Consider the following 27,761-nt stretch of genomic DNA (forward strand, 5'->3'; position numbering starts at 1 on the left):
GTACAACAGATTAGTTGAAAGCATCCCATATTCCATTGGAGCTGAACAATATCGCAATTATCCAGTGAAATTGTACAAACAATTTGTCTTAGAATACTGATCCCCTCAGAGGCTCAGCATTCGTTTGCTGAGTATGGGCTTGGCGTCCCCGGGGTTCCTGAGATGGGGACTGGTAAGCGCCACCAGTCGTCTGTCACCATAAGCTCTGGTCATACTTTAACGAGCACCGTGCGACGCGGCGGTGGAATGTTGTGTGTTTCGGAGAACGGGGGCCTTGGCTTCACCACCTGGACTGCGAGGAAGGTACCCACCTCTATAAAAAAAAACCTCAACCTCAAGGTGTGCTACGTGCTGAGGTGAATGGCTGTTGAGGTGAAACAGTCTTTAGTGAGCAACCTCTGAGGCACCTGCCGCACCCCAGTTGAATCAGGCTTGCTCAGGCATGCTGGGCTCTGCCTGGGTCGACGGTTGTTTCCCTAGCATCTCTTGGGATCCTTATGGAACTGTCTCATGAAACTACTACTTCTGACAGGATGGGTGTACCGTCAGGCAACACCTATGCCCACTCCTCAAAGAGAGCTCGGTTGGTCAGTTCTCCCGAAAAGAAGTCTCCGAGTAATAGTAACAGGGCATTAGTGTGCCATAACACTTTCATTGTAATCAAGCGAAACGGGGGAATCTTTGAGAAGATATCCCCTTTCTATATTAACAAGGCATTGGAAGGTATTGCTGGGTCTCTGAAAAGTGTCAAACGACTACGTAATGGAACGCTTTTGGTGGAAACTGCTAATCCCACCCAAATATCTAAGCTTCTAGGATGTAAGGCCTTAGGTGACTACCCAATCGAGGCAGAATTCATAGTAAGGGCGTGGTTACCTGCTTCGATATAATGGAGATGGACCCCGTGGAGTTGCGTGAAGAGTGGAAGAATGTGGGCGTCAAGGAAGCGCAGAATTATGAGAAGAGTCAATGGCAAATTGGAAAAATCGGCAACGTTTATTCCAACGTTTAGTACTCCTAAATTATCAGAATATATCCTTCCCGGCTGTATCCGCCTTAAGGTTCGCCCATTTGTTCCTAACCCCATGCGCTGCTATAAATGTCAAAGATTTGGCCATACCACTGTGGGATGTCACGGGAAGGCTACATGTGGCAATTGTGGAGACTCTGCTCACGTGTCAGGGACTTCTTGTACACTTCCTCCGAAATGTGTTAACTGCTCTGAGATCACCCAGTGTGGAGCAGAAAGTGTGGGGTTTACAACGAGGAAAAGAAAATTCAAGAGCTGAAAGTACAGGGACGCATACCCTATGGTGAAGTTAAAAAGGCTTACAAAACCATGCAACCAACGGTTTTTGCAACTTCTTTTGCATCAGCCCTTAAAACACCAATAACTAAATGTGAAGCCTTCACAGAAACTCAGACCACAGATTCAAGTACGAGCACATGCGCTTGTCACTGTACCTGTGGGGGAAATGTTCCACCTGCAACTGATGTCGCTCGGAAGCCGTCAGCACTAGACTTATCGCCTAAGCCACATACCACTCCCCACCTTCAGAAGCCACCTAAGCCATCCCAGCAACCCACGCAGCCTCCTCCTCCTGTCAGTAAAGAAAAACGTTCTTCTAAAAGTAGTTCTAAGTCCAAGGAAGCGGTACGTAAGCCTTCGGATCGACGAGCGCTCCCCCTTTCTGATGGCGACTATGCTCTTAAAGATATGGACTTCCAATCGGAAGAACTAGAGAACGCGGAACCAGCTAACGTTCCCCCTGCCTCCCCGTTAAATCACCGCCTACGAGGAAGAAAGGAAAGAACCATCATCGCTAACCAATGGCTTCCATAGGGACTTCTGTGTTGCAGTGGAATTTAAGTGGATATCGCTTACATTTGGAAGAATTGCAGCTGCTGATCCAGGATAAACCATTCTGCATCTGGTTACAAGAAACGTATTTTAAAGTCACAGACACACTGACATTACGGGGCTACCACATGTACAGGAAAGACGATACTGCTGTCGGAATGGCTAAAGGTGGAGTGGCTATTTTTCTTGATGACAGATACCACTCCTCTGCTGTTCCTCTTGCCACGACCATCCAAGCAATTGCTGTGAAAGTTTTCTCGCCGTTTACTATCACAGTGTGATGACACTTTGGATGCGGACGCACTGGCAGACCTCTTCCAGGAACTCTCGCGCCCATTACTTCTTGTGGCGGACTTCAATGCCCACAATTTGCTGTGGGGCTCGGCTACTACTTGCTCCAGGGGTAGGCTGGGTGAGCGACTCGTCCATTCTGAGGATATCTGCCTTCTGAACGCGGGTCAGATGACTCACTTTTCCACAGCTACAGGGTCTTTTTCAGCTATTGATCTTTGCTTTTGTTCCTCAGCTATTGCAGATTCAGTTCAGTGGGAAGTGGCTCCAGATTTACATTCTAGTGACCACTTGCCAGTGTGGATTCGTCTGCCGCCTAGGACAGTGACCAACAGGAGACCACGCAGGTGGATGATACAAAGGGCAAATTGGTTACAATACAGTCGACAGGCTATTTTTGAACGAAAGGATTGTGCACAAGAGGCGGTGGCCCATATCACTCATGAGATCCAAAGGGCTGCCACTGAGTCCATCCCCAGGTCTAGTAACCACCTCGGACGACGGCCTGTACCGTGGTGGAATGACGACTGTCGATTGGAAATCAGGGCCATACGGACAGCTCTTCAGAACTTCAAACGGTGTCCAACTATAGACAATCTTCATGTCTTCAGGTATGTGAGAGCATATGTAAGGCGAGTGATCAAAGAACGGAAGAGGGCTTCCTGGAGGGAATTCACGACTTCCATTAATCGGTCCACTTCCGCTGCGCACGTTTGGTAATCAATAAGATGGATTTCAGGCAAGGGTAGTCCACATCCCCTTACGGCCTTGTCACATAATGGCGTCTTGGTGGACACGCCAAAAGAGATGGCTCACGTTTTAGGTGAACGCTTCTTTACTGTTACTAAGTCATCCAGACAAACTCCTGCTGTTCAGGTATTCCGTCGGACTGCAGAGATGAGGAAGTTCAATTTTTTCTCGAGTAATGAAGAAGTGTGCAACCTTCCATTCTCCATGTGGGAACTAGAATCAGCTTTATCTGCAGCCAAAGACACAGCTCCAGGACCTGATGAGATCCATTATACCATGCTTCGTCATCTGTGCCCTGAAGCAAAAGGCCAGCTCCTCTCTTGTTTCAATCAGATCTGGTTTGATGGTCAGTACCCCATGTCTTGGAAGGAGGCAATCTTAATTCCATTCTGGAAACCAGCTAAGGACTGGAGCGCCCCTAACAGTTATCGGAGTGTCGCCCTTACTAGTTGTATGGGTAAGACTCTTGAACGCATCGTCAACCGCTGCCTCGTTTGGCTGCTCTAATCCCGAGGTTACCTGAGCCGCTCCCAGTGTAAGACGTGTATATTTCTATTGTCTATTGTCAAACCACAATTTATTAAAATAAATAAATGTCTGTGAAATTTTATGGGACTTAACTCCTAAGGTCATCAGTCGCTAAGCTTACACCCTACTTAACCTAAATTATCCTAAGGACAAACACACACACAAACACCCATGCCCGAGGGAGGACTCGAACCTCCGCCGGGACCAGCACAATTTATTAAAGATGTTTATATTTTATTAATACGATTAAGTAGGAATAATTAACATTTTTCATGTTGGAAATAATTGTGGTAGCAGGGAATGTCTGCACCGAAGTATTGTTGGCAGGAGAGACCGCACATTGATATCATTTTCAAAAGGGCGGGAGAGACTCCGTATGGATACATTTTAAGAAAGAGCGGGAAAGACCGCACATTGATACATTTTGCAGTGGTAGCAGGGATTGTCTGCACCAGAAAGCATTGTTGGCGGGAGAGACCGCACTTTAGCGTTCGTAGGAAGTCAGTAGTAAGCGAGATGTGACGCGAGTCGCTAGCAGGTCTGGAGTGAGAGGTTGAAAGGAGCGGTGTGTCTGCCAGCCACCAGCTATGATTTACAAGAGATTATAAACGGATGTACAGAGACATCAGCTAACTATTATCATAAGAAGAACTAATGTTATTGAATTATTTTTTTGAGAAACTCAAGACTACTGAAGGTATGTTTGCGCAATGCTAGTTGTAAGATTATTGTAAAAAGTAAGTCCTATTTGAACGTTTGTAAAATCATTTCATTCAGAATATAATTAATTTTTGCCAGCAATATTGCATTACTAATTATAATCCATCCCAAAAACCATCAACGTAAAACTTTGCAAAATTTTATTGTTGTCAAGAAAAAGTTTAACTATAAATTACGTAACTTCAGTCAAATTAATTAAAGAATAATGTCAGCTTTGCTATTAAAGAATAACGTCAGCTTTGGTAATAAATACAGCCACTTGTTATGACAGCCCACCAGCAGCTAACAGAGTATAGTAAAACAGAGTAAGTATATTCATGTCGCAGTTCGATTTAGCAGTCAGATGGCGATCCAGTAACAGTAAAAAAGGTAAGGAACAGTTTTGGGTTTTTGTAGATAACGACTGAGGGCCACGACGACGACACGTCCTATGTTTCGTCGAAATAATCAGAAAATCACCATTAATAAGCAGCATTTAAATTTGTATGCGAAGATTGAGAAAGAGAATTAATTTCAAGGGGAAGATTTCATTTGTTATTATTAAAGACATAGAAATCCTAAAGGAAGGTTGTATAGGTTATTGTAAAAAGGAAGGTTGCGTAACAAAAGGGATATAGAGGAGACGGGAAGGTTTCACCAGTGTGGTTTCAGGCGCTACCGTTCCACTATTGACAACTTAATTCTACTGGAGACGGCGATACAGGAGTCCTTCTTACGCCGAAACCATTTATTTTATGTGTTTTTTGACCTCGAAAAAGTATATGACACTACTTGGAGGTACAATATCCTTCGCCAACTTCATGAATGGGAACTACGTGGACGCCTGCCGCTTCTGATCCAATCCTTTCTCGAGGACAGGCGTTTTCGTTATCGCATTGGTGATGCCATATCTGATTGCTACGTTCAGAAGAACGGTGTGCCCCAAGGCATTTCCTCTGCAGTCAGGAGCCCTGTCAAAATATTTTTTTTTTTTTTTTTTATGGATGACTTTGCAATCTTCTACTCTTCCTCAAGACAACGAGGCAGCTACAGCTCACCATTAGGAGGCTGGAAACCTGGGCCCAGACAACTGGTTTTCGGTTCTCACCTGAGAAGACTGTGTATGTCAATTTTAATCGTGCTCGTCGGAGTTTTAACCAACCAGAGTTTACAATGGGGGGCCGTATTTTACTTTTTCAAGACACAGTGCGCTTTTTGGGTCTATTATTTGACTCGAAATTAACATTGCTCCCACACCTGAAATACCTACGAACAAAGGGCTTCCGGTTGTTGAACATTTTTAAATGCCTTGGCGGAAAAACATGGGGAGCTGACAGGTCCCGCCTCCTACAGTTTTTTAGGGCATTTGTTCGATCACGCTTAGACTATGACAGCGTGGTCTATGGATTGGCCCGTCCTTCCTACCTCCGGATGTTAGATGCTGTTCACCATGCGGGCATTCGGATATCGACTGGAGCCTTTCGAACCAGCCCAGTTCAGAGTCTGTGTGCAGAGGCTGTTGAACCACCACTCTGGATTCGGCGACGTATCCTTTTGGCGTGACAGGCACTGAAAATCTCAGCGTCACCTTAGTCGTTGGCATTTAGTTCAGTGATCCAACCCGTCTTCGAACGACTATTCAGAGTCGACCCCACGCGACCCAGCCATTTGGTATACGTGCTACGGCCCGCCTCGAGGATCTGGATCTCTCGGGCATGAAAATACACACCCAGGGATGGAACGCACTGCCGCCTTGGTGTCTTCAGAGGCGCAAAGTGATTTTAAGCTTGACGCAGTACCCGAAAAATTGTACTCCAGATATGATTTCTAGATCTTTGTTTTTGTCTTTACAAATTATGATGCGGAGTTATATGGCATTGTAATGGCACTGGAGAGGGTTCACAGACATCACCGTACGAGTTTTCTTGTCTGTTCTGACTCTCTTAGTGCACTGCAAGCGCTTCACCAAAAGTATCCGGTAGACCCGCTGATTCAGCTGATCCATGACTGCTTGCAGCGGCTCCAACGCCGTGGCAAGGAGGTGATCTTTTGCTGGGTACCTGGCCACGTTGGGATACAGGGTAACGACATGGCTGATAAAGCTGCCAAGGAAGCATGTTGGGATGGTGCCGTCCATCAATGTCCCATCCCGTTGCACGCCATTATCTCATTTTCTGACAGATGCATCATGCGTCAGTGGGAGACTGAATGGTTGCAGGTGTCGGACAACAAACTGCGGTCACTCAAACCGACCACAAAAGCTTGTCGGACTTCGAGTCAGCCTCGTCGCTGGAAGGAGGTTTTGCTTACCAGACTGCGCATCGGGCATAGCCCTTTCACACATAGCTTCCTCTTCCTGGGGGAGGATCCACCTTTCTGTGAAGTTTGTGGCGTGCCACTTTCAGTTCAGCATATTGTGGCTACGTGTGTCCTGTCTACTGATAATAGGGCAGCCCTTGGTCTCACTGGAGATCTGCCCACCGTCCTCGCAGATACTGATACCAGAGTGGTGACATTTTGTGAACTATCAGGCCTCATCCGTAAACTGGTGGGGAAGGGCAGCAGACTTTAGTACGTTATAAACTGCTCTGCATGTGGGGACAGCCTTCGTCCCCACCCATGAGATTTCCTGTTGATTTTTCCTCAGGGCACTGACGACCGTGATGTCGGAAGCCCCTCAACCCAACTCATCATCATAGAATACTGATGGTCATATCTTATGTCAGACAGACATCACGGGAGGGAGAAACATGACATCGTGTTTCTCCTGTGATGTCTCAAATTCCCACATAAAAATCGGAGAATATTCCCAACAAACGCGATCACGAAGGCTGCCCAACACATACGGAGTTTTAGTTCGCTATTCACCTGCCCAGAGGGCGACAAGGTTAGGTCAACTTCATCCCCATTCCGCGCATGACTGGTCTAGGAGGCTCAGTTGTCGCTTGCGCCTTAAACCGGAAATTTCCATTCGTTCCGCCCACAGGCTAACTCTGCCATGTGCCCTGCATGCCAAGTGGTGTCGTCCTAGGAAACCAGCAACATATTTATTGGCTTAGTTACTATTAAATACTACGACTGCAGCACCTATCTGGTGACATTGACAATGACCGAAGTATTGGAAGAACCTCCTCCTAACCACTGTGGTTCTGGAAATATCAGTTTACCACTTAAATACCGCGTATAAGGGGCGAATGGCATCCTGTGGTATAGCCATCTATGCTGCATTCACCTGGTTCCAAAGTTCACATGTGTTGGTTGGCACTGGGTCACAGCACTGCACCCGTCATTTCACCATATCCCACATATTTTCGATTGGCGACAAGTCTGGTGATCTGAAGGGCCAGAGCAAAAGGCTGACATCCTGTGACACCAAGAAGGTACTCGTTCGTGCAGCAACATGTGGTCGTGCGTGCATTGCTTTGTTGAAAAATGGCGTCTGGGGTCTTTTGCAGAAAGGGTATGGCTACGTGTTGCAGGAAGGACGTAGTCACACCGGTCACAGTGCCCTGGACACGCAGCAGCTGTGATTTGTGGTTGTACCCAATAGCACACCACACCATAAGACCTTGAGTTGGCACTGTACGTCTTGTGCGAATGCAGTCTACTGTGATGCCGCTCTGACCCCGTCTACGACGAACGAAATTCGGCCATCATTTTCAAACAAAGAGTACCCAGATTCATCCGAAAACACTGTCTGATGCCATTTCTGTCCCCAGTGACGTCGTTCCATACACCATTGCCGTCTAGCATTTTTCTGCACATTCGCCAAAGGTTAGCTAACCCATGCCGTAATTAACGGAGACGGACTATCACCCGTGATGTAGGATGTGTTTCACTGTTCCACTGTTGCGCCAGAGTCGAGCAGGACGCAGATATATCCTGCACTGGCATTTGTATGAGGTGTCGACCGTCTCGGGCGATGGTCTGGGTTGGGCGACCTGCCCAACTCGCCGTGTTCTAAAGCCTTTCTTGGACCATTTTGCACACACCTGTTTTACTGCCGAACCCACTCGAGCAGCAGTTTCCCACATGGATCCATCACATGCTCTCCTGCCAATAATATGCCCTCTTTTAGACTCACTTATTTAACGGTACGGTTCGCGCATACGTCTGCGAAGCAACTAAACGTCTACTCAAGTCATACCGATCCGTTACCTTCGGTTTATAGCGACAAAGAGAACCGCTGGCGCATTTTACCGGTGTTGCGCCGCGATATCGATGTTGACCTGGAACCCGCTGGCCGACATGGTTCAAATGCTAATCATTTCTTCAGAACATGCTAATGTACATGTCCTGTGAATATGAGCGTACTATCTCTAGTCGTTCGAGGTGTTCTGTTTTTTCTGGACATCTACAGATTTTTATTCGTTGGGAAATCGTAATACGAATCGCCTTTCAGGCTGGGCAATAATGCTACATTGTTTTTGATGCACAGAGCAGACTGGTGCGAAGCATAGTGCTTATGTGGTCTATCGCTTCATGACAGGACGCTGAAAGAATTCTAATGTTAGCCTTTAGAAGGAGTAAAACCTAAAAATTGGTTGGTAAGCCAAGTTTTGACCGAAAAGCGGCGATTGAAGATTTATTACATGATGAGGAGCTGCTACCAACTAGGGCTGACAGTAGTCCTATTGTAGTTGTAGAAGTACGTGGGCTAGAGCCCAAGCTACTCATAGACAGTGGGTCTGAGGTATCTGCAGTTTTCCTAGATTATTTTGAGGCACTGCCAAGTAAAACAGACATTGCATTTCAAGCGCCAAGATTTTCAGATCACTAGGGAAATTGTCTAAAGCTATTAGACGAGAAATCATGCAGCTTTTGAAATTTAAGGACATCTTGATAGAATATACCTTTTCAATTATTATGTTGCTTGGTGTAAATACACTGATGGAAAAAAATGACAACATCAAGAAGGAGTTGTGCGACATAAACGAAAGTTGACAGTCTTGTTTATACATCTGAAAGATGACGTCTATGCAAATTTCTCACCAGTCGCATTGAAGTGGTGCTGGTAGCGCCACTACAAGGATTCAAATCAGGTTTGCTTTAAAAACACGCTTTAACGGTCGTGGGCGTAAGTTATCTTTGAGATTGGACTTGGTGAGTTGATGTTAGTCAAGAATGCCTTTACGAAGCGGTTAGTTCAAAGACAGCTCCGAGCCAGACGCCTTCTAACGTGCATCCCACTGATCCCAGACCACTGCCGTTTGGGACTTCGGTGGTGTGAAGCGATAGCTAGAGGTCTGTTGTGTTTCCTGATGACAGCTGGTTCTGCCTCGGTGCCAGCGATGGCCGTGTGTTCGTTAGGAGGAGGTCGCTTGAGGGTCTGGAACCATCCTGTCTGCGTGATAGACACACTGGACCTACACCTGGAGTTACGGCGTGGGGTGCGATTTAGTATGGCAGTAGGAGCACCCTCGTGGTTGTCCCACGCACCATGACGTCAGTCTGGTGATTCCACCTATCGTGCTGCCATTCATGAACGGCATTCCACGGGATGTTTCCCAACAGGATAACGCTCGTCCACATACCGCTGTTGTGACCCAACATGCTCTACAGAATGTCAACACGTTTCCTTGATCCACTCGATCACCAGATGTGTCTCCAGTCGAGCACATCCGGGACATAATCGGACGAGAACTCCAGCGTCCTTGTATTGACCGACAAAGTGCAACAGGCATGGAGCTCCGTCCCACAAATGGACATCCAGCACCTGTACAACACAATGCATGCACGTTTGCATTCTTGCATTCAACATTCTGGCGGTTACACCGGTTATTAATGTACCAGTATTTCACATTTGCAACGGATTTTATTGCCCTTACATGAGCCTGTAATCAGGCAGTGTTAATCACTTAAATATGTTACCTTGACTAGTATATTCCTGAAATTTCATTACTCTATACATCAACCTTTATTTGATGATGCGGTTTTTTGCGTCAGTGTACGATTACAAGTATTGATTTGAAATTACAAGTAGGCGAGAGGCTGTTAGTGGTGCCTATCGTAAAACAAAAGGACAAATGTGTGCTCCCTGCCGCCGTTGGATAAGCAGCTGCCAGCAGAAAGTCGTATACTCCTAGCTCACTAATTTGTTACATAGTTTAATTCTTAATTTCTTAGCGTGTTTTTGATACTTGAATTGTTCAAATTCATAAATTTCGGGCGTATTATAGTATTTGAGAGTTGTAGCATCGCGTTTTAGTACCTGAATAGTGTAAAATCGCGTAGTCACCTTCCGCGCCGGCCGCGGTGGTCTCGCGGTTCTAGGCGCGCAGTCCGGAACCGTGCGACTGCTACGGTCGCAGGTTCGAATCCTGCCTCGGGCATGGATGTGTGTGATGTCCTTAGGTTAGTTAGGTTTAAGTAGTTCTAAGTTCTAGGGGACTTATGACCACAGCAGTTGAGTCCCATAGTGCTCAGAGCCATTTGAGCCATCTCCTTCCGCCGCCAAGCAGTGCGCAAGTAGCAGCATTACTGCATTTACTAGGCAATCTTGTATTTTAATAACCGTTTAAATTTTGTGTCGATTTTTTGTGCTCTCTGTAGATTAGATCAGACGTTCTTTGCACAACAGTTTTTAGCATGGATAGGGACTGCAACTGCTGTGTTCGGATGCAGGCTGAGTTAGCATCCCTTCGCTCCCAGCTTCAGGCAGTGTTTGCTTCGGTCACACAGCTTGAGGCTGTTGCCAATGGGCATCGCTGTGGGGGTCCGGATGGGGATGAGTTAGCATCCCTTCGCTCCCAGCTTCAGGCAGTGTTTGCTTCGGTCACACAGCTTGAGGCTGTTGCCAATGGGCATCACTGTGGGGGTCCGGATGGGGATCTGTCGGGGACGGCCAGCTCGTCCCACGCATCCCCCGATCGGACTACGACTGTGGTTGCCCGGGATACTGCCCACATTGAGGCTGATCCCTCACCTGTGGTAGAGTGGGAGGTCATCTCGAGTTGTGGCAGGAGGCGAAAGACATTCCGGAGGGCTGAACGGAGGGCCTCTCCAGTTTGTCTGACGAACCGGTTTCAGGCTCTGTCACCGGCTGATACTGATGTTCGGCCGGAGATGGCTGCTTGTCCTGTTCCAGAGGTTGCCCCTCAGTCTGCAAGATTCGGGCAGTCGCAGAGGGTGGGCTTACTGGTAGTTGGGAGCTCCAACGTCAGGCGCATAATGGTTCCTCTTAGGGATATGGCAGCAAGAGAGGGGAAGAAAACCAATGTGCACTCCGTGTGCATACCAAGGGGGGGGGGGGGGGGGGTCATTCCTGATGTGGAAAGGATCCTTCCGGATGCCATGAAGGGTACAGGGTGCACCCATCTGCAGGTGGTCGCTCATGTCGGCACCAATGATGTGTGTCGCTATGGATCGGAGGAAATCCTCTCTGGCTTCCGGCGGCTATCTGATTTGGTGAAGACTGCCAGTCTCGCTAGCGGGATGAAAGCAGAGCTCACCATCTGCAGCATCGTCGACAGGACTGACTGCGGACCTTTGGTACAGAGCCGAGTGGAGGGTCTGAATCAGAGGCTGAGACGGTTCTGCGACCGTGTGGGCTGCAGATTCCTCGACTTGCGCCATAGGGTGGTCGGGTTTCGGGTTCCGCTGGATAGGTCAGGAGTCCACTACACGCAGCAAGCGGCTACACGGGTAGCAGGGGCTGTGTGGCGTGGACTGGGCGGTTTTTTTTTTAGGTTAGATGGCCTCAGGCAAGTACAGAAAGGGCAACAGCCTCAAAGGGTGCGGGGCAAAGTCAGGACATGCGGGGACCAAGCAGCAATCGGTATTGTAATTGTAAACTGTCGAAGCTGCATTGGTAAAGTACCGGAACTTCAAGCGCTGATAGAAAGCACCGAAGCTGAAATCGTTATAGGTACAGAAAGCTGGCTGAAGCCAGAGATAAATTCAGCCGAAATTTTTACAAAGACACAGACGGTGTTTAGAAAGGATAGATTGCATGCAACCGGTGGTGGCGTGTTTGTCGCTGTTAGTAGTAGTTTATCCTGTAGTGTAGTAGAAGTGGATAGTTCCTGTGAAATATTATGGGTGGAGGTTACACTCAACAACCAAGCTAGGTTAATAATTGGCTCCTTTTACGGACCTCCCGACTCAGCAGCATTAGTTGTAGAACAACTGAGAGAAAATTTGGGATACATTGCACATAAATTTTCTCAGCATATTATAGTCTTAGGTGGAGATTTCAATTTACCAGATATAGACTGTGACACTCAATGTTTAGGACGGGTGGTAGGGAGAGAGCATCGAGTGACATTATACTGAGTGCACTATCCGAAAATTACCTCGAACAATTAAACAGAGAACCGACTCGTGGAGATAACATCTTGGACCTACTGATAACAAACAGACCCGAACTTTTCGACTCTGTATGTGCAGAACAGGGAATCAGTGATCATAAGGTCGTTGCAGCATCCCTGAATATGGAAGTAAATAGTAATATAAAAAAAGGGAGGAAGGTTTATTTTGTGGCGGCGTTCGTAGCGACAAACAATTCGCTGTAGAAACGGCTTACGAAGTCACCGCCACACTTTTAATAGCGGGCCGACCGGTCCGCTGGAACAGTGAACAGAAAGATGAAAACCCAAACACTCTGATTAAATAAAAGTCGGTACTTATCTTTATTAACGAAGATACAGGAACACAGTAGTGAACTCCGTGTCTACAGAAATCTGTCTAGTTCGAGTCGGAGCGGCTAGGTCAGCATCGGCTGACGACAAACAACTAATCTGCTGCGATGAACACACAACTGACTAGCAAGTACACAATTCGGTGGCGAGTATACAACTGAGCGGCGAATACAGAACTGTCCTAGCGCTCGCGACTCCAGCGCTTAAGAAGCCAGAAGCCAGCGGTGGCGCGCGCAGACTTGCGGCGATTTCCTGTCTCGCTGGCGCTGCTTATGCGGACGGCGTCCGGACTTTGATGCTGCCAACCTTTTGGCAGCGGGCTCGGGTGGCATTACTGGCTAGGATATAGCACTCCTCCCCCCCCCCAAATCGCCGCACCGTCGTTGAATAATGACGTGGCGAGCGTCGACGGCGGGGGAGGGGTCTGGCCGCAGGCGTAGCAGAAGAGACCGGGGCTGAGACTGTTGTCGGTGGCAGTCCCCGGTCCGCACCCCAGCATTGGCTGCGCGGGGCCTCGGGAAACACCGACTGAAAACCGAGGTCAGGGTGCACGCCTGTGACCACGGGCGCAGCTTCTGGTACTGGACGCGACGGGGCGTCGGGACCCACGAAGAGAGGCAGCGTCTCCTGACGCTGCGTCGACGGCTGCTGAGTGGGCGCCGGACAAGGCGCTGCGGTGTCAGACTCCTTGGGGGTGCCCAAGGAAAGCGGCTGCAGGACAGGCTGCACAGCCACCGCTTGGGAAGGCGGCCCGGCTGAGGGGTCGACGTCCATCAGCTCCGAAGGCGGTGGCGACTGAATAGGGACCGCAGGCGCCGGAGCGACCACCTGGGGCGCTCCCGGATGAAGCTGCGCGGGAGGCATCAACGGGACGGGCTGTCGGCGTGGTAGCGGCGACGGCTGCTGCTGCTGCCGCCCTGGGGGCGGCAGCGAAGTCGGCAGGCGCGGCTGGAACCCGCCGCGGACCAAATCTGTAGACAAAGAACGAGCGGCAGAATCCGGGCGGCCAGCGCGGCGCAACTGGTTCTGATGCCTCCTGTGCACCCCAGTAGCACCTTGAACAGTATAAAAACCGCGACCCTGGACACTTATCACGGTACCACGTTCCCAACGACGGCGACCGTGATAAACTCTGAAAAAAACGGCGTCGTTGCGCTGAAAACGCGTGCGATGCTCAGAAGCGGCGGGTCGATCCGGGGGGTGCAACAACCGTAGTAGGGACGACGGCCGTGGAGAAGCTCCACAGGCGAAGGGCCGTCGCGTGGCGTGGTCCGGTACGACGACAGGAACGTGATGAGGACCTGCTGACGGGAGTGCGTAGCACGAAGGCGGTCCATATGATCCTTGAATGTTCGTACAAAATGTTCCGCTGCACCATTCGATTGAGGGTGGAACGGCGGAGTAAGAACATGGCGAATGCCATTGGCAGAACAAAAACTTTCAAATTCAGCAGAGGTAAATTGTGGACCATTGTCAGACACTAAAACTTCTGGAAGACCCGCAATACAAAAAATTGAAGTCAACGCCTGTATAGTTTGTGCAGACGTTGTAGACTGCATGGGCACAACAAACGGAAAATTACTAAATGCATCTATCACGATGAGCCAACGAGAATTCCAATATGGACCAGCGAAATCAATATGTACTCGCTGCCAGGGACCGGCAGGGCGTGCCCACTCAAAATAGCGTTGAGGCGGAGCAGCTTGGTGTAATGCACACGTCGAACAATCTGTAGACATCTGCGTAATCTGCTTATCAATGCCGATCCATGTACAATGACGGCGGGCAAGCTGCTTGGTGCGGACCACTCCCCAATGACCTTGATGCAACAAGTCGAGGACCTTGGATTGGAGCACTTGGGGAACCACTACACGAAGCTGGTCATTCTCGGTGCGTAACAGCAAAACTCCGTACGAAACAGACAACAGATGACGTTGCGGATAATAGCGACGAACCACAGGATCCGATATGTCCTTTGCCTTGGACGGCCAACCACGTTGAACAAAACGTAATAGTAAACTCAGATGAGGATCCGTAGCTGTCTCACGTGCCACCTGACGATAATCAATCGGAAAATCCCGGAGGGATTGATGCTCAGCGGCGTCAATCTGATGGCAAGAGTCGTCAGAGGAATCGAAGACATCATCCGCAGCAATCGGCAATCTAGAAAGCGCGTCAGCGTTTGCATGCTGAGCTGTAGGGCGATACAGTATCTCATACTGGTATTGTGATAACAAAAGAGCCCAACGTTGTAGTCTCTGAGCTGTCCGCTGAGGAACTGGTTTAGACGGATGAAACAGTGACGTCAGGGGCTTGTGATCTGTTACTAAATAGAATGGTCTACCATAGAGGTAGTGATGTAATTTTGTGACACCGAACACAATAGCCAACGCTTCCTTGCCCAATTGGCTATAATTACACTGAGCTTTGTTTAGCAATTTAGATGCGAACGCAATAGGACGTTCGGTGTTACCGACTCGGTGAGACAACACAGCACCGAGGCCGAAAGAAGAGGCATCACAAGCTAACACCAGAGGCTTGTTAGGGTCGTAATGGACCAGACAACGATCATTCAATAAAGCCTCTTTAAGCTGCTGAAAGGCTGATTGGCAATCAGCTGTCCACACAAACGGAACATTCTTACGACGGAGACGATGCAACGGTGCAGCAATCTGTGATGCATTAGGTATAAACCTAATATAATATGTCAATTTGCCAAGAACTGCTTGCAATTCATGCAGATTGCGAGGGGCGGGCAAATCACGAATAGCTGCTAAATGTGACTGGGAGGGATGAATGCCTTGAGCATTAATAACATGTCCCAGAAACTCCATCTGCGTAAGGAAAAATGAACATTTATCGATGTTGCAACGTAGGCCTGCCTGAGACAACACTGTAAACAAACACTCCAAATTACGGAAATGTTCAGCAGGCGTCCGACCGGACACAACAATATCGTCTAAATAGTTGCAACACGATGGCACATTAGCCAGAAGTTGTGACAAAAAACGCTGAAAAACAGCTGGAGCTGACGCACAACCAAAAGGCAAACGCAGAAAACGGAACAACCCCAACGACGTGTTTATGACAAAATACTGTTGTGATTGCTCGTCGAGGGGCAATTGCAAATATGCTTCACGGAGATCAATTTTGGAAAAGAAACGAGCTTCCCCTAACTTATCCATCAGCTCGTCCGGTCTAGGCAAAGGAAAAGAATCACAGTCTGAGGATTAACTGTCGACTTAAAATCAGTACACAAACGTAACTTGCCAGACGGTTTCTTTATAATAACTAAGGGAGAAGCCCACTGGCTCGCTGAAACGGGTTGAATAACACCGTTGTTTTGCCAACGACGAAGTTCATCTGCTACAGGTGCCCGGAGGGCGTGAGGCACTGGACGGGCACGAAAAAATCGAGGCTGAGCATTATCTTTTAACGTAATATGAGCGGCAAAGTTCGCAGCACAACCTAGTTCGTCTTTAAATATGTCACTGTATTGTTTACACAAATCGGTTATGCTGTCTTGAGGAACAACAACAGAATTAATTTGCAACACATTGTCTTGGATAGACAGGCCAAACAAGTCAAAACAGTCTAATCCGAAAATGTTTACACTGTCTGTAGCGCGGAGCACTGTGAATGAAACTGTTTTTGTATTGCCACGGAATGTGGCTGGCACGCTACATACACCTAACACAGGAATTTGTTCTCCACTAAAAGTAGCCAAAGAATGTTTTGCCGCTGAAAGTTTAGGGCGGCCGATAGCCGCATACGTAGCACTATTTATGAGAGTCACAGACGCACCAGTGTCTAATTGAAAATTGAAGGTCTTATCCTGGATGCGTAGCTTCACAAATAGTTTATTACACTGTCTCTGGATCGGTGCAGCGGAGGCGGAAGACACAAAATCAGCGCGTTTAGCGCGTGTTCGCTGCTTACGACAACTCGTGGGTTGGGCGGGTGGAACAACTCCCGCTTCACTTGCAGTCTGTACATTACTTTTTACAGCGTTTGAATTACGCTTGGGTCGCATAGCAGAGGGCTGGGTGGGTGGCTTATTGCGAACAAGTTTATTACCCACACGAACCGTGAAAGAGTCTTTAAACGCGACCTTCTGGGCGGGCTGGCTTTGAAGAACATGAATATCCATGGGCTGGGCAGCACTAGAATTGTTCTTGCGTTTACGCAAACAAACAGTCTGGATGTGTCCTTTCCTTTGACAAAAGTGACAAACCGCGTTTCTTAACGGGCAACGTTCACGAGGATAAGCAAGAACACACTTAGGGCAAGACTTAACTCTATCATTTTGCACACGCGGCTGACGAATGTGTTTAACATGACGCGGCCGGCTAGTGTTTACACTCTGACTCTGCCGGTGGGGCCGCGGGCGTGACATAACTTGCTGAGCACAGGCAATTTGAGAAATACACTCCTGGAAATGGAAAAAAGAACACATTGACACCGGTGTGTCAGACCCACCATACTTGCTCCGGACACTGCGAGAGGGCTGTACAAGCAATGATCACACGCACGGCACAGCGGACACACCAGGAACCGCGGTGTTGGCCGTCGAATGGCGCTAGCTGCGCAGCATTTGTGCACCGCCGCCGTCAGTGTCAGCCAGTTTGCCGTGGCATACGGAGCTCCATCGCAGTCTTTAACACTGGTAGCATGCCGCGACAGCGTGGACGTGAACCGTATGTGCAGTTGACGGACTTTGAGCGAGGGCGTATAGTGGGCATGCGGGAGGCCGGGTGGACGTACCGCCGAATTGCTCAACACGTGGGGCGTGAGGTCTGCACAGTACATCGATGTTGTCGCCAGTGGTCGGCGGAAGGTGCACGTGCCCGTCGACCTGGGACCGGACCGCAGCGACGCACGGATGCACGCCAAGATCGTAGGATCCTACGCAGTGCCGTAGGGGACCGCACCGCCACTTCCCAGCAAATTAGGGACACTGTTGCTCCTGGGGTATCGGCGAGGACCATTCGCAACCGTCTCCATGAAGCTGGGCTACGGTCCCGCACACCGTTAGGCCGTCTTCCGCTCACGCCCCAACATCGTGCAGCCCGCCTCCAGTGGTGTCACGACAGGCGTGAATGGAGGGACGAATGGAGACGTGTCGTCTTCAGCGATGAGAGTCGCTTCTGCCTTGGTGCCAATGATGGTCGTATGCGTGTTTGGCGCCGTGCAGGTGAGCGCCACAATCAGGACTGCATACGACCGAGGCACACAGGGCCAACACCCGGCATCATGGTGTGGGGAGCGATCTCCTACACTGGCCGTACACCACTGGTGATCGTCGAGGGGACACTGAATGGTGCACGGTACATCCAAACCGTCATCGAACCCATCGTTCTACCATTCCTAGACCGGCAAGGGAACTTGCTGTTCCAACAGGACAATGCACGTCCGCATGTATCCCGTGCCACCCAACGTGCTCTAGAAGGTGTAAGTCAACTACCCTGGCCAGCAAGATCTCCGGATCTGTCCCCCATTGAGCATGTCTGGGACTGGATGAAGCGTCGTCTGACGCGGTCTGCACGTGCAGCACGAACGCTGGTCCAACTGAGGCGCCAGGTGGAAATGGCATGGCAAGCCGTTCCACAGGACTACATCCAGCATCTCTACGATCGTCTGCATGGGAGAATAGCAGCCTGCATTGCTGCGAAAGGTGGATATACACTGTACTAGTGCCGACAATGTGCATGCTCTGTTGCCTGTGTCTATGTGCCTGTGGTTCTGTCAGTGTGATCATGTGATGTATCTGACCCCAGGAATGTGTCAATAAAGTTTCCCCTTCCTGGGACAATGAATTCACGGTGTTCTTATTTCAATTTCCAGGAGTGTACATGGCTGATCTAACTCACACTCAGCATAGTCAAAAGTATCTTGGGCTTCAATAATGTTCATCACAGTCTCTAATGACGGGTCAGGCAACTTTAAGATAGCAGCACGAATACGAGAATCTGCAATGTTTTGAGTAATAGCGTCTCGTAACATGACATCACTGTAGGAAGCTCCACACACACAACTAAATCGGCACTGACGGGTGAGGCCCCGTAAATCTGTTAACCACTGTTTATTAGATTGATGTGGCAGTTTCTTTAATCTGAAGAACTTGAATCTGGCTGCTGCCACATGAACTCGAGACTCGAAATACTCAGCAAGCTTGTTAACAACAACGTCATAGTCTAAAGCTTCTGGCTTGGATTCCGGGAACAACTTACAAAGTAGTCGATAGACTTCCACGCCTGCAGTGGAAATTAAATAAAGCTGCCGCTCAGTACCCGTGATTTTGTAGACTGTCATGTGCGCCTGCAACTGCGCGAAATATTCTCGCCATTCTTCTCTTGATGCATCAAAAGCACGGAAAGGTGGTGCTGCCTGTGCTTGTTCCTGTTGTGTTGGAGGATTAGCCGCTTGTTTGGCGATTGCTTCCACCAGACTTTGTATTTGCTGTCTCTGTAACAAGATCAACTGTTGTAATTCGGCAGACATAGTGAACACAAATTAAACCAGCCCCCGAGATTTTATCGCTATAATTAGTATAACCAGAAACAAGTTGAACCAGCCCTGCACACGAGTTCGGAAGCCCTCGTCGCCAGTTTTGTGGCGGCGTTCGTAGCGACAAACAATTCGCTATAGAAACGGCTTACGAAGTCACCGCCACAGTTTTAATAGCGGGCCGACCGGTCCGCTGGAACAGTGAACAGAAAGATGAAAACCCAAACACTCTGATTAAATAAAAGTCGGTACTTATCTTTATTAACGAAGATACAGGAACACAGTAGTGAACTCCGTGTCTACAGAAATCTGTCTAGTTCGAGTCGGAGCGGCTAGGTCAGCGTCGGCTGACGACAAACAACTAATCTGCTGCGATGAACACACAACTGACTAGCAAGTACACAATTCGGTGGCGAGTATACAACTGAGCGGCGAATACAGAACTGTCCTAGCGCTCGCGACTCCAGCGCTTAAGAAGCCAGAAGCCAGCGGTGGCGCGCGCAGACTTGCGGCGATTTCCTGTCTCGCTGGCGCTGCTTATGCGGACGGCGTCCGGTCTTTGATGCTGCCAACCTTTTGGCAGCGGGCTCGGGTGGCATTACTGGCTAGGATATAACGGTTTATCTGTTTAGCAAGAGTAATAGGAGGCAGATTTCAGACTACCTAACAAATCAAAACGAAAATTTCTGTTCCGACACTGACAATGTTGAGTGTTTATGGAAAAAGTTCAAGGCAATTGTAAAATGCGTTTTAGACAGGTACGTGCCGAGTAAAACTGTGAGGGACGGGAAAAACCCACCGTGGTTCAACAACAAAGTTAGGAAGCTACTGCGAAAGCAAAGAGAGCTTCACTCCAAGTTTAAACGCAGCCAAAACCTCTCAGACAAACAGAACCTGAACGAAGTCAAAGTTAGCGTAAGGAGGGCTATGCGTGAAGCGTTCAGTGAATTCGAAAGTAAAATTCTACACTCCTGGAAATTGAAATAAGAACACCGTGAATTCATTGTCCCAGGAAGGGGAAACTTTATTGACACATTCTTGGGGTCAGATACATCACATGATCACACTGACAGAACCACAGGCACATAGACACAGGCAACAGAGCATGCACAATGTCGGCACTAGTACAGTGTATATCCACCTTTCGCAGCAATGCAGGCTGCTATTCTCCCATGGAGACGATCGTAGAGATGCTGGATGTAGTCCTGTGGAACGGCTTGCCATGCCATTTCCACCTGGCGCCTCAGTTGGATCAGCGTTCGTGCTGGACGTGCAGACCGCGTGAGACGACGCTTCATCCAGTCCCAAACATGCTCAATGGGGGACAGATCCGGGGATCTTGCTGGCCAGGGTAGTTGACTTACACCTTCTAGAGCACGTTGGGTGGCACGGGATACATGCGGACGTGCATTGTCCTGTTGGAACAGCAAGTTCCCTTGCCGGTCTAGGAATGGTAGAACGATGGGTTCGATGACGGTTTGGATGTACCGTGCACTATTCAGTGTCCCCTCGACGATCACCAGTGGTGTACGGCCAGTGTAGGAGATCGCTCCCCACACCATGATGCCGGGTGTTGGCCCTGTGTGCCTCGGTCGTATGCAGTCCTGATTGTGGCGCTCACCTGCATGGCGCCAAACACGCATACGACCATCATTGGCACCAAGGCAGAAGCGACTCTCATCGCTGAAGACGACACGTCTCCATTCGTCCCTCCATTCACGCCTGTCGCGACACCACTGGAGGCGGGCTGCACGATGTTGGGGCGTGAGCGGAAGACGGCCTAACGGTGTGCGGGACCGTAGCCCAGCTTCATGGAGACGGTTGTGAATGGTCCTCGCCGATACCCCAGGAGCCACAGTGTCCCTAATTTGCTGGGAAGTGGCGGTGCGGTCCCCTACGGCACTGCGTAGGATCCTACGGTCTTGGCGTGCATCCGTGCGTCGCTGCGGTCCGGTCCCAGGTCGACGGGCACGTGCACCTTCCGCCGACCACTGGCGACAACATCGATGTACTGTGGAGACCTCACGCCCCACGTGTTGAGCAATTCGGTGGTACGTCCAACCGGCTCCCGCATGCCCACTATACGCCCTCGCTCAAAGTCCGTCAACTGCACATACGGTTCACGTCCACGCTGTCGCGGCATGCTACCAGTGTTAAAGACTGCGATGGAGCTCCGCATGCCACGGCAAACTGGCTGACACTGACGGCGGCGGTGCACAAATGCTGCGCAGCTAGCGCCATTCGACGGCCAACACCGCGGTTCCTGGTGTGTCCGCTGTGCCGTGCGTGTGATCATTGCTTGTACAGCCCTCTCGCAGTGTCCGGAGCAAGTATGGTGGGTCTGACACACCGGTGTCAATGTGTTCTTTTTTCCATTTCCAGGAGTGTATCTACCGACTTGACAGAAAATCCTAGGAAGTTCTGGTCTTACGTTAAATCAGTAAGTGGCTCGAAACAGCATATCCAGACACTCCGGGATGATGATGGCATTGAAACAGAGGATGACACGCGTAAAGCTGAAATACTAAACACCTTTTTCCAAAGCTGTTTCACAGAGGAAGACCGCACTGCAGTTCCTTCTCTAAATCCTCGCACAAACGAAAAAATGGCTGACATCGAAATAAGTGTCCAAGGAATAGAAAAACAACTGGAATCACTCAACAGAGGAAAGTCCACTGGACCTGACGGGATACCAATTCGATTCTACACAGAGTACGCGAAAGAACTTGCCCCCCTTCTAACAGCCGTGTACCGCAAGTCTCTAGAGAAACGGAGGGTTCCAAATTATTGGAAAAGAGCACAGGTAGTCCCAGTCTTCAAAAAGGGTCGTCGAGCAGATGCGCAAAACTATAGACCTATATCTCTGACATCGATCTGTTGTAGAATTTTAGAACATGTTTTTTGCTCGAGTATCATGTCGTTTTTGGAAACCCGGAATCTACTCTGTAGGAATCAACATGGATTCCGGAAACAGCGATCGTGTGAGACCCAACTCGCTTTATTTGTTCATGAGGCCCAGAAAATATTAGATACAGGCTCCCAGGTAGATGCTATTTTCCTTGACTTCCGGAAGGCGTTCGATACAGTTCCGCACTGTCGCCTGATAAACAAAGTAAGAGCCTATGGAATATCAGACCAGCTGTGTGGCTGGATTGAAGAGTTTTTAGCAAACAGAACACAGCATGTTGTTATCAATGGAGAGACGTCTACAGACGTTAAAGTAACCTCTGGCGTGCCACAGGGGAGTGTTATGGGACCATTGCTTTTCACAATATATATAAATGACCTAGTAGATAGTGTCGGAAGTTCCATGCGGCTTTTCGCGGATGATGCTGTAGTATTCAGAGAAGTTGCAGCATAAGAAAATTGTAGCGAATTGCAGGAAGATCTGCAGCGGATAGGAACTTGGTGCAGGGAATGGCAACTGACCCTTAACATAGACAAATGTAATGTATTGCGAATACATAGAAAGAAGGATCCTTTATTGTATGATTATATGATAGCGGAACAAACACTGGTAGCAGTTACTTCTGTAAAATATCTGGGAGTATGCGTGCGGAACGATTTGAAGTGGAATGATCATATAAAATTAATTGTTGGTAAGGCGGGTACCAGGTTGAGATTCATTGGGAGAGTCCTTAGAAAATGTAGTCCATTAACAAAGGAGGTGGCTTACAAAACACTCGTTCGACCTATACTTGAGTATTGCTCAACAGTGTGGGATCCGTCCCAGATCGGGTTGACGGAGGAGATAGAGAAGATCCAAAGAAGAGCGGCGCGTTTCGTCACATGGTTATTTGGTAACTGTGATAGCGTTACGGAGACGTTTAGCAAACTCAAGTGGCAGACTGCAAGAGAGGCGCTCTGCATCGCGGTGTAGCTTCCTGTCCAGGTTTCGAGAGGGTGCGTTTCTGGATGAGGTATCGAATATATTGCTTCCCCCTACTTATACCTCCCGAGGAGATCACGAATGTAAAATTAGAGAGATTCGAGCGCGCACGGAGGCTTTCAGACAGTCGTTCTTCCCGCGAACCATACGCGACTGGAACAGAAAAGGGAGGTAATGACAGTGGCACGTAAAGTGCCCTCCGCCAAACACCGTTGGGTGGCTTGCGGAGTATAAATGTAGATGTAGATGTAGATGTAGATGTAGATGTAGATAACTTGGAAGTTCAGTACTGAAAAGAACTGGGTGGAGAGCAAGGTTCAAAAATGGTTCAAATGGCTCTGAGCACTATGGGACTTAACAGCTTTGGTCATTAGTCCCCTAGAACTTAGAACTACTTAAACCTAACTAACCTAAGGACATCACACACATACATGCCCGAGGCAGGATTCGAACCTGCGACCGTAGCAGTCCCGCGGTTCCGGACTGAGCGCCTAGAACCGCTCGGCCACCAGTGCCGGCGAAGAGCAAGGGATGAAATTAATTAATGTACAAAGACCTCGACGACAGAGAGGGAGAGAGATGGATATTCTGATAGGAAGTGCAACCTTCTGGTTGGAGGGTAAAAGCGTAGGGGGTTTCCTTATCTATGGGAAGCTTCATAATTAAGCACTCGTGTTGTATAGAACAATTCGCGTTTTCCTTGTTTATTCTATTCTCTTCCTTATTCTATTCATTCCCTTTTTATTTAGTCAATGGGCAATTTTTATTTTGGGAGTTTTGATATTTCGTATACAAGGGGAAGCAACATAATTTTAACATTTAAGTAATGTTTATGGGCGTGTATGATGGAACCTAAAAGTTCATAGGCAAGAAGTAGTAATTTTAATATATAAGGGATAAGAAAATCTGAGGGGCAAGTTAGAGACTTGACTGATCTGAAGATGACGGCAGAGATGGCCAAGGAGTATAGATGTGGAAAATATTGGAAATGTGCTGGTTGGAGAGTTGTGATAAAGTTTCAGCTCAATAAGGATTAAGTCAAGAAACTGAAGTAACAGACGGAAATTTAGATGCATTGATACACATACTCTTCGACAGTGTAAGGCTATCATTAATGAGCAACTTTATAAATGATACGTATCACAGTGGAATCCAGGGAGAGAGATAAAGCAACATGGGCTAAGCAGCCTTGAGCACTTCTGTAGGAGATTATCCGTCTTTGGTGTTGTGAAGTTAACTGGAGTGAGCAGCCACGACTGCCTGTTTAGAACAGTAAATTTTTTATCCATAGACATTTAAGGACTAAAGTTAAGATGGCAATGAAAAACTAAGCCTTTAGATGGAAAGATATTTGAATTGTAATTGATCGCACATCAGAATTCGCTATAGTGCACGGTGGCCGCATGCGACCACTGAGCGCTGATGCCCGCTGAGTGCCCGATAAAAATGCAGGTCACCCGTTATGGGGCCAGAGCAAAGTGTTAGGACCGTTCTGGACAGTATCAGAAAAAAGTAAAACTAAGAGGAACTTTGCTGGGGGAGATAGCACTTAGCAACAAGCTGATGGACTCGTTTCAAACCGTGGAGTTTCTGATGGTAGAGGCAAAAGATGTCCATTAAAACAAAATTGAGGGTACAGCACGATCAAAAAATTAATTGTCATTTTAAGTTATTTTTTTGACTGTGGCAATACTTACATAGTTAGAGTTTGTAGCTTAGTTGAAAGAAATTAATGCCATGTTGTTACATCATCCCTCGTCTTATTGAGGGTTGGTAGGGTGCTGCTTATTATCTTGTCTTGAACGTTCTCAGCATTGTATTAAGTAGCCGCTAATGACTGTTTTGGTCCCGACCATGGATGTCAATTTTTATCATCTTGGAGAATATTGTGGGTCTCGTTGCCAAGCAGATTCAGCACTATCCAGGAGTTTCGTTTTTCAGAGTTATGTGTAGATGCAGTATTATTGTGGTCCCAGACGGGAGTCACTAATTAGTGAAATTTAGAAGTGTTTCCTGTCAGTCAGAATTAGTGGCTACCATACAGGTTCCTGGAATTATGGTATACGAGTATGGTAAATGTACCCTTGCATTTCCTTTGTTACTACTGTACACAAAACTAATCGGACTTTTATCCTTAACAATAGACTTTGTTCTTAGTAGAGTAGTGCGTTATTTATTTCATGGTATCGACCGTATTCCTGAGTTGTATTGGGTTAATGCTAACCAGCTGGAGCGCAGCGTAAGAATGACTGTAGACCAGATAAAGGGCAGGTAGGTTTCAACAGGTAGAATACCTGCTGCTGGACTACGAGTACACAGAAACACCCGATCACGTACTCCTGTATGCAACTTACAGCTGCAGAAAGCTCATTCTAACATGTCGCCGGCTTGTTTTTGGTGTATTCTTCCTATCGGTTCGAAATCGATGCAGTTATTATTCATGTTCTAAATTATTATTATTATTATTATTATTACAGTATTAATTAATTCAATGATCAGTTAATAACTACATTTTGCTCTATTCCTGTTATTTTTTGCTATGCTTTCCTATTCAGGGCATCCTCCTTCGGTACCCCACGATGCTACATTGTTTCGTTAACGTCATGGTCTGCTGCGTTTACAACTGCCTTCTATCTACACTCCTGGAAATGGAAAAAAGAACACATTGACACCGGTGTGTCAGACCCACCATACTTGCTCCGGACACTGCGAGAGGGCTGTACAAGCAATGATCACACGCACAGCACAGCGGACACACCAGGAACCGCGGTGTTGGCCGTCGAATGGCGCTAGCTGCGCAGCATTTGTGCACCGCCGCCGTCAGTGTCAGCCAGTTTGCCGTGGCATACGGAGCTCCATCGCAGTCTTTAACACTGGTAGCATGCCGCGACAGCGTGGACGTGAACCGTATGTGCAGTTGACGGACTTTGAGCGAGGGCGTATAGTGGGCATGCGGGAGGCCGGGTGGACGTACCGCCGAATTGCTCAACACGTGGGGCGTGAGGTCTCCACAGTACATCGATGTTGTCGCCAGTGGTCGGCGGAAGGTGCACGTGCCCGTCGACCTGGGACCGGACCGCAGCGACGCACGGATGCACGCCAAGACCGTAGGATCCTACGCAGTGCCGTAGGGGACCGCACCGCCACTTCCCAGCAAATTAGGGACACTGTTGCTCCTGGGGTATCGGCGAGGACCATTCGCAACCGTCTCCATGAAGCTGGGCTACGGTCCCGCACACCGTTAGGCCGTCTTCCGCTCACGCCCCAACATCGTGCAGCCCGCCTCCAGTGGTGTCGCGACAGGCGTGAATGGAGGGACGAATGGAGACGTGTCGTCTTCAGCGATGAGAGTCGCTTCTGCCTTGGTGCCAATGATGGTCGTATGCGTGTTTGGCGCCGTGCAGGTGAGCGCCACAATCAGGACTGCATACGACCGAGGCACACAGGGCCAACACCCGGCATCATGGTGTGGGGAGCGATCTCCTACACTGGCCGTACACCACTGGTGATCGTCGAGGGGACACTGAATAGTGCACGGTACATCCAAACCGTCATCGAACCCATCGTTCTACCATTCCTAGACCGGCAAGGGAACTTGCTGTTCCAACAGGACAATGCACGTCCGCATGTATCCCGTGCCACCCAACGTGCTCTAGAAGGTGTAAGTCAACTACCCTGGCCAGCAAGATCTCCGGATCTGTCCCCCATTGAGCATGTTTGGGACTGGATGAAGCGTCGTCTCACGCGGTCTGCACGTCCAGCACGAACGCTGATCCAACTGAGGCGCCAGGTGGAAATGGCATGGCAAGCCGTTCCACAGGACTACATCCAGCATCTCTACGATCGTCTCCATGGGAGAATAGCAGCCTGCATTGCTGCTAAAGGTGGATATACACTGTACTAGTGCCGACATTGTGCATGCTCTGTTGCCTGTGTCTATGTGCCTGTGGTTCTGTCAGTGTGATCATGTGATGTATCTGACCCCAGGAATGTGTCAATAAAGTTTCCCCTTCCTGGGACAATGAATTCACGGTGTTCTTATTTCAATTTCCAGGAGTGTAGTTTTACTTCATTCTTTTTCTCCATTCTTGATATTCTGGTGCTTCTTCGTAAATAACCCATTTCCTCAGTTATTAGTCTTCTTTTGAGGTCAGCATTTAAGAAGCTCTGATCCATAGTATAGGACAGATTCAACAATTAGCCTACCACTCTCTACTTATTGTGGAAATGTTCTTGTCCCACCAAAAAGAATTCAGAGACCCTACTACTTCTTTGCTTTTTCGTATTTTGTATTACCAATTCCACTTTTGTCAGTATATGCCTCTAGATACTTGAAGTATTCTACCTTTATCATAACTCTTCCGTTACTGACGTGTACTTGAAATCTATTGCCACCATTCACTATTTTTGTTAGACTCGGCTGTGGTCCCAGTTTGTCATATTCATTATATAAAGGTCGTATCATAAACTCCAGATATTATTCATCCTGTGCTAGAATGGCTTGTTCATCACCAGAACTTAACTAAAACACCTGTACATCGTTAACAATGATTTCCATTCTTCCACGGCTGTTCTACTATATTCGGAGAGCCACTTC

At 48.4% G+C, this 27,761-nt stretch overlaps 1 protein-coding gene across 1 annotated transcript in view; it reads right to left on the minus strand.

Annotated features, from left to right (window-relative positions):
* The window catches only part of LOC126248331 (uncharacterized), a 75,390-nt gene extending 61,758 nt beyond the window's left edge, over window positions 1-13,632 (minus strand). Inside the window, exon 1 of the mRNA XM_049949225.1 lies at window positions 13,219-13,632. Within this exon, the coding sequence (XP_049805182.1) occupies window positions 13,219-13,632 (414 nt within the window). The remainder of the gene's footprint in view (window positions 1-13,218) is intronic.
* Between the last annotated feature and the right edge of the window lie 14,129 nt (window positions 13,633-27,761).

This window comes from Schistocerca nitens, chromosome 3, assembly GCF_023898315.1.
Source record: "Schistocerca nitens isolate TAMUIC-IGC-003100 chromosome 3, iqSchNite1.1, whole genome shotgun sequence".
Lineage (NCBI taxonomy): Eukaryota > Metazoa > Arthropoda > Insecta > Orthoptera > Acrididae > Schistocerca > Schistocerca nitens.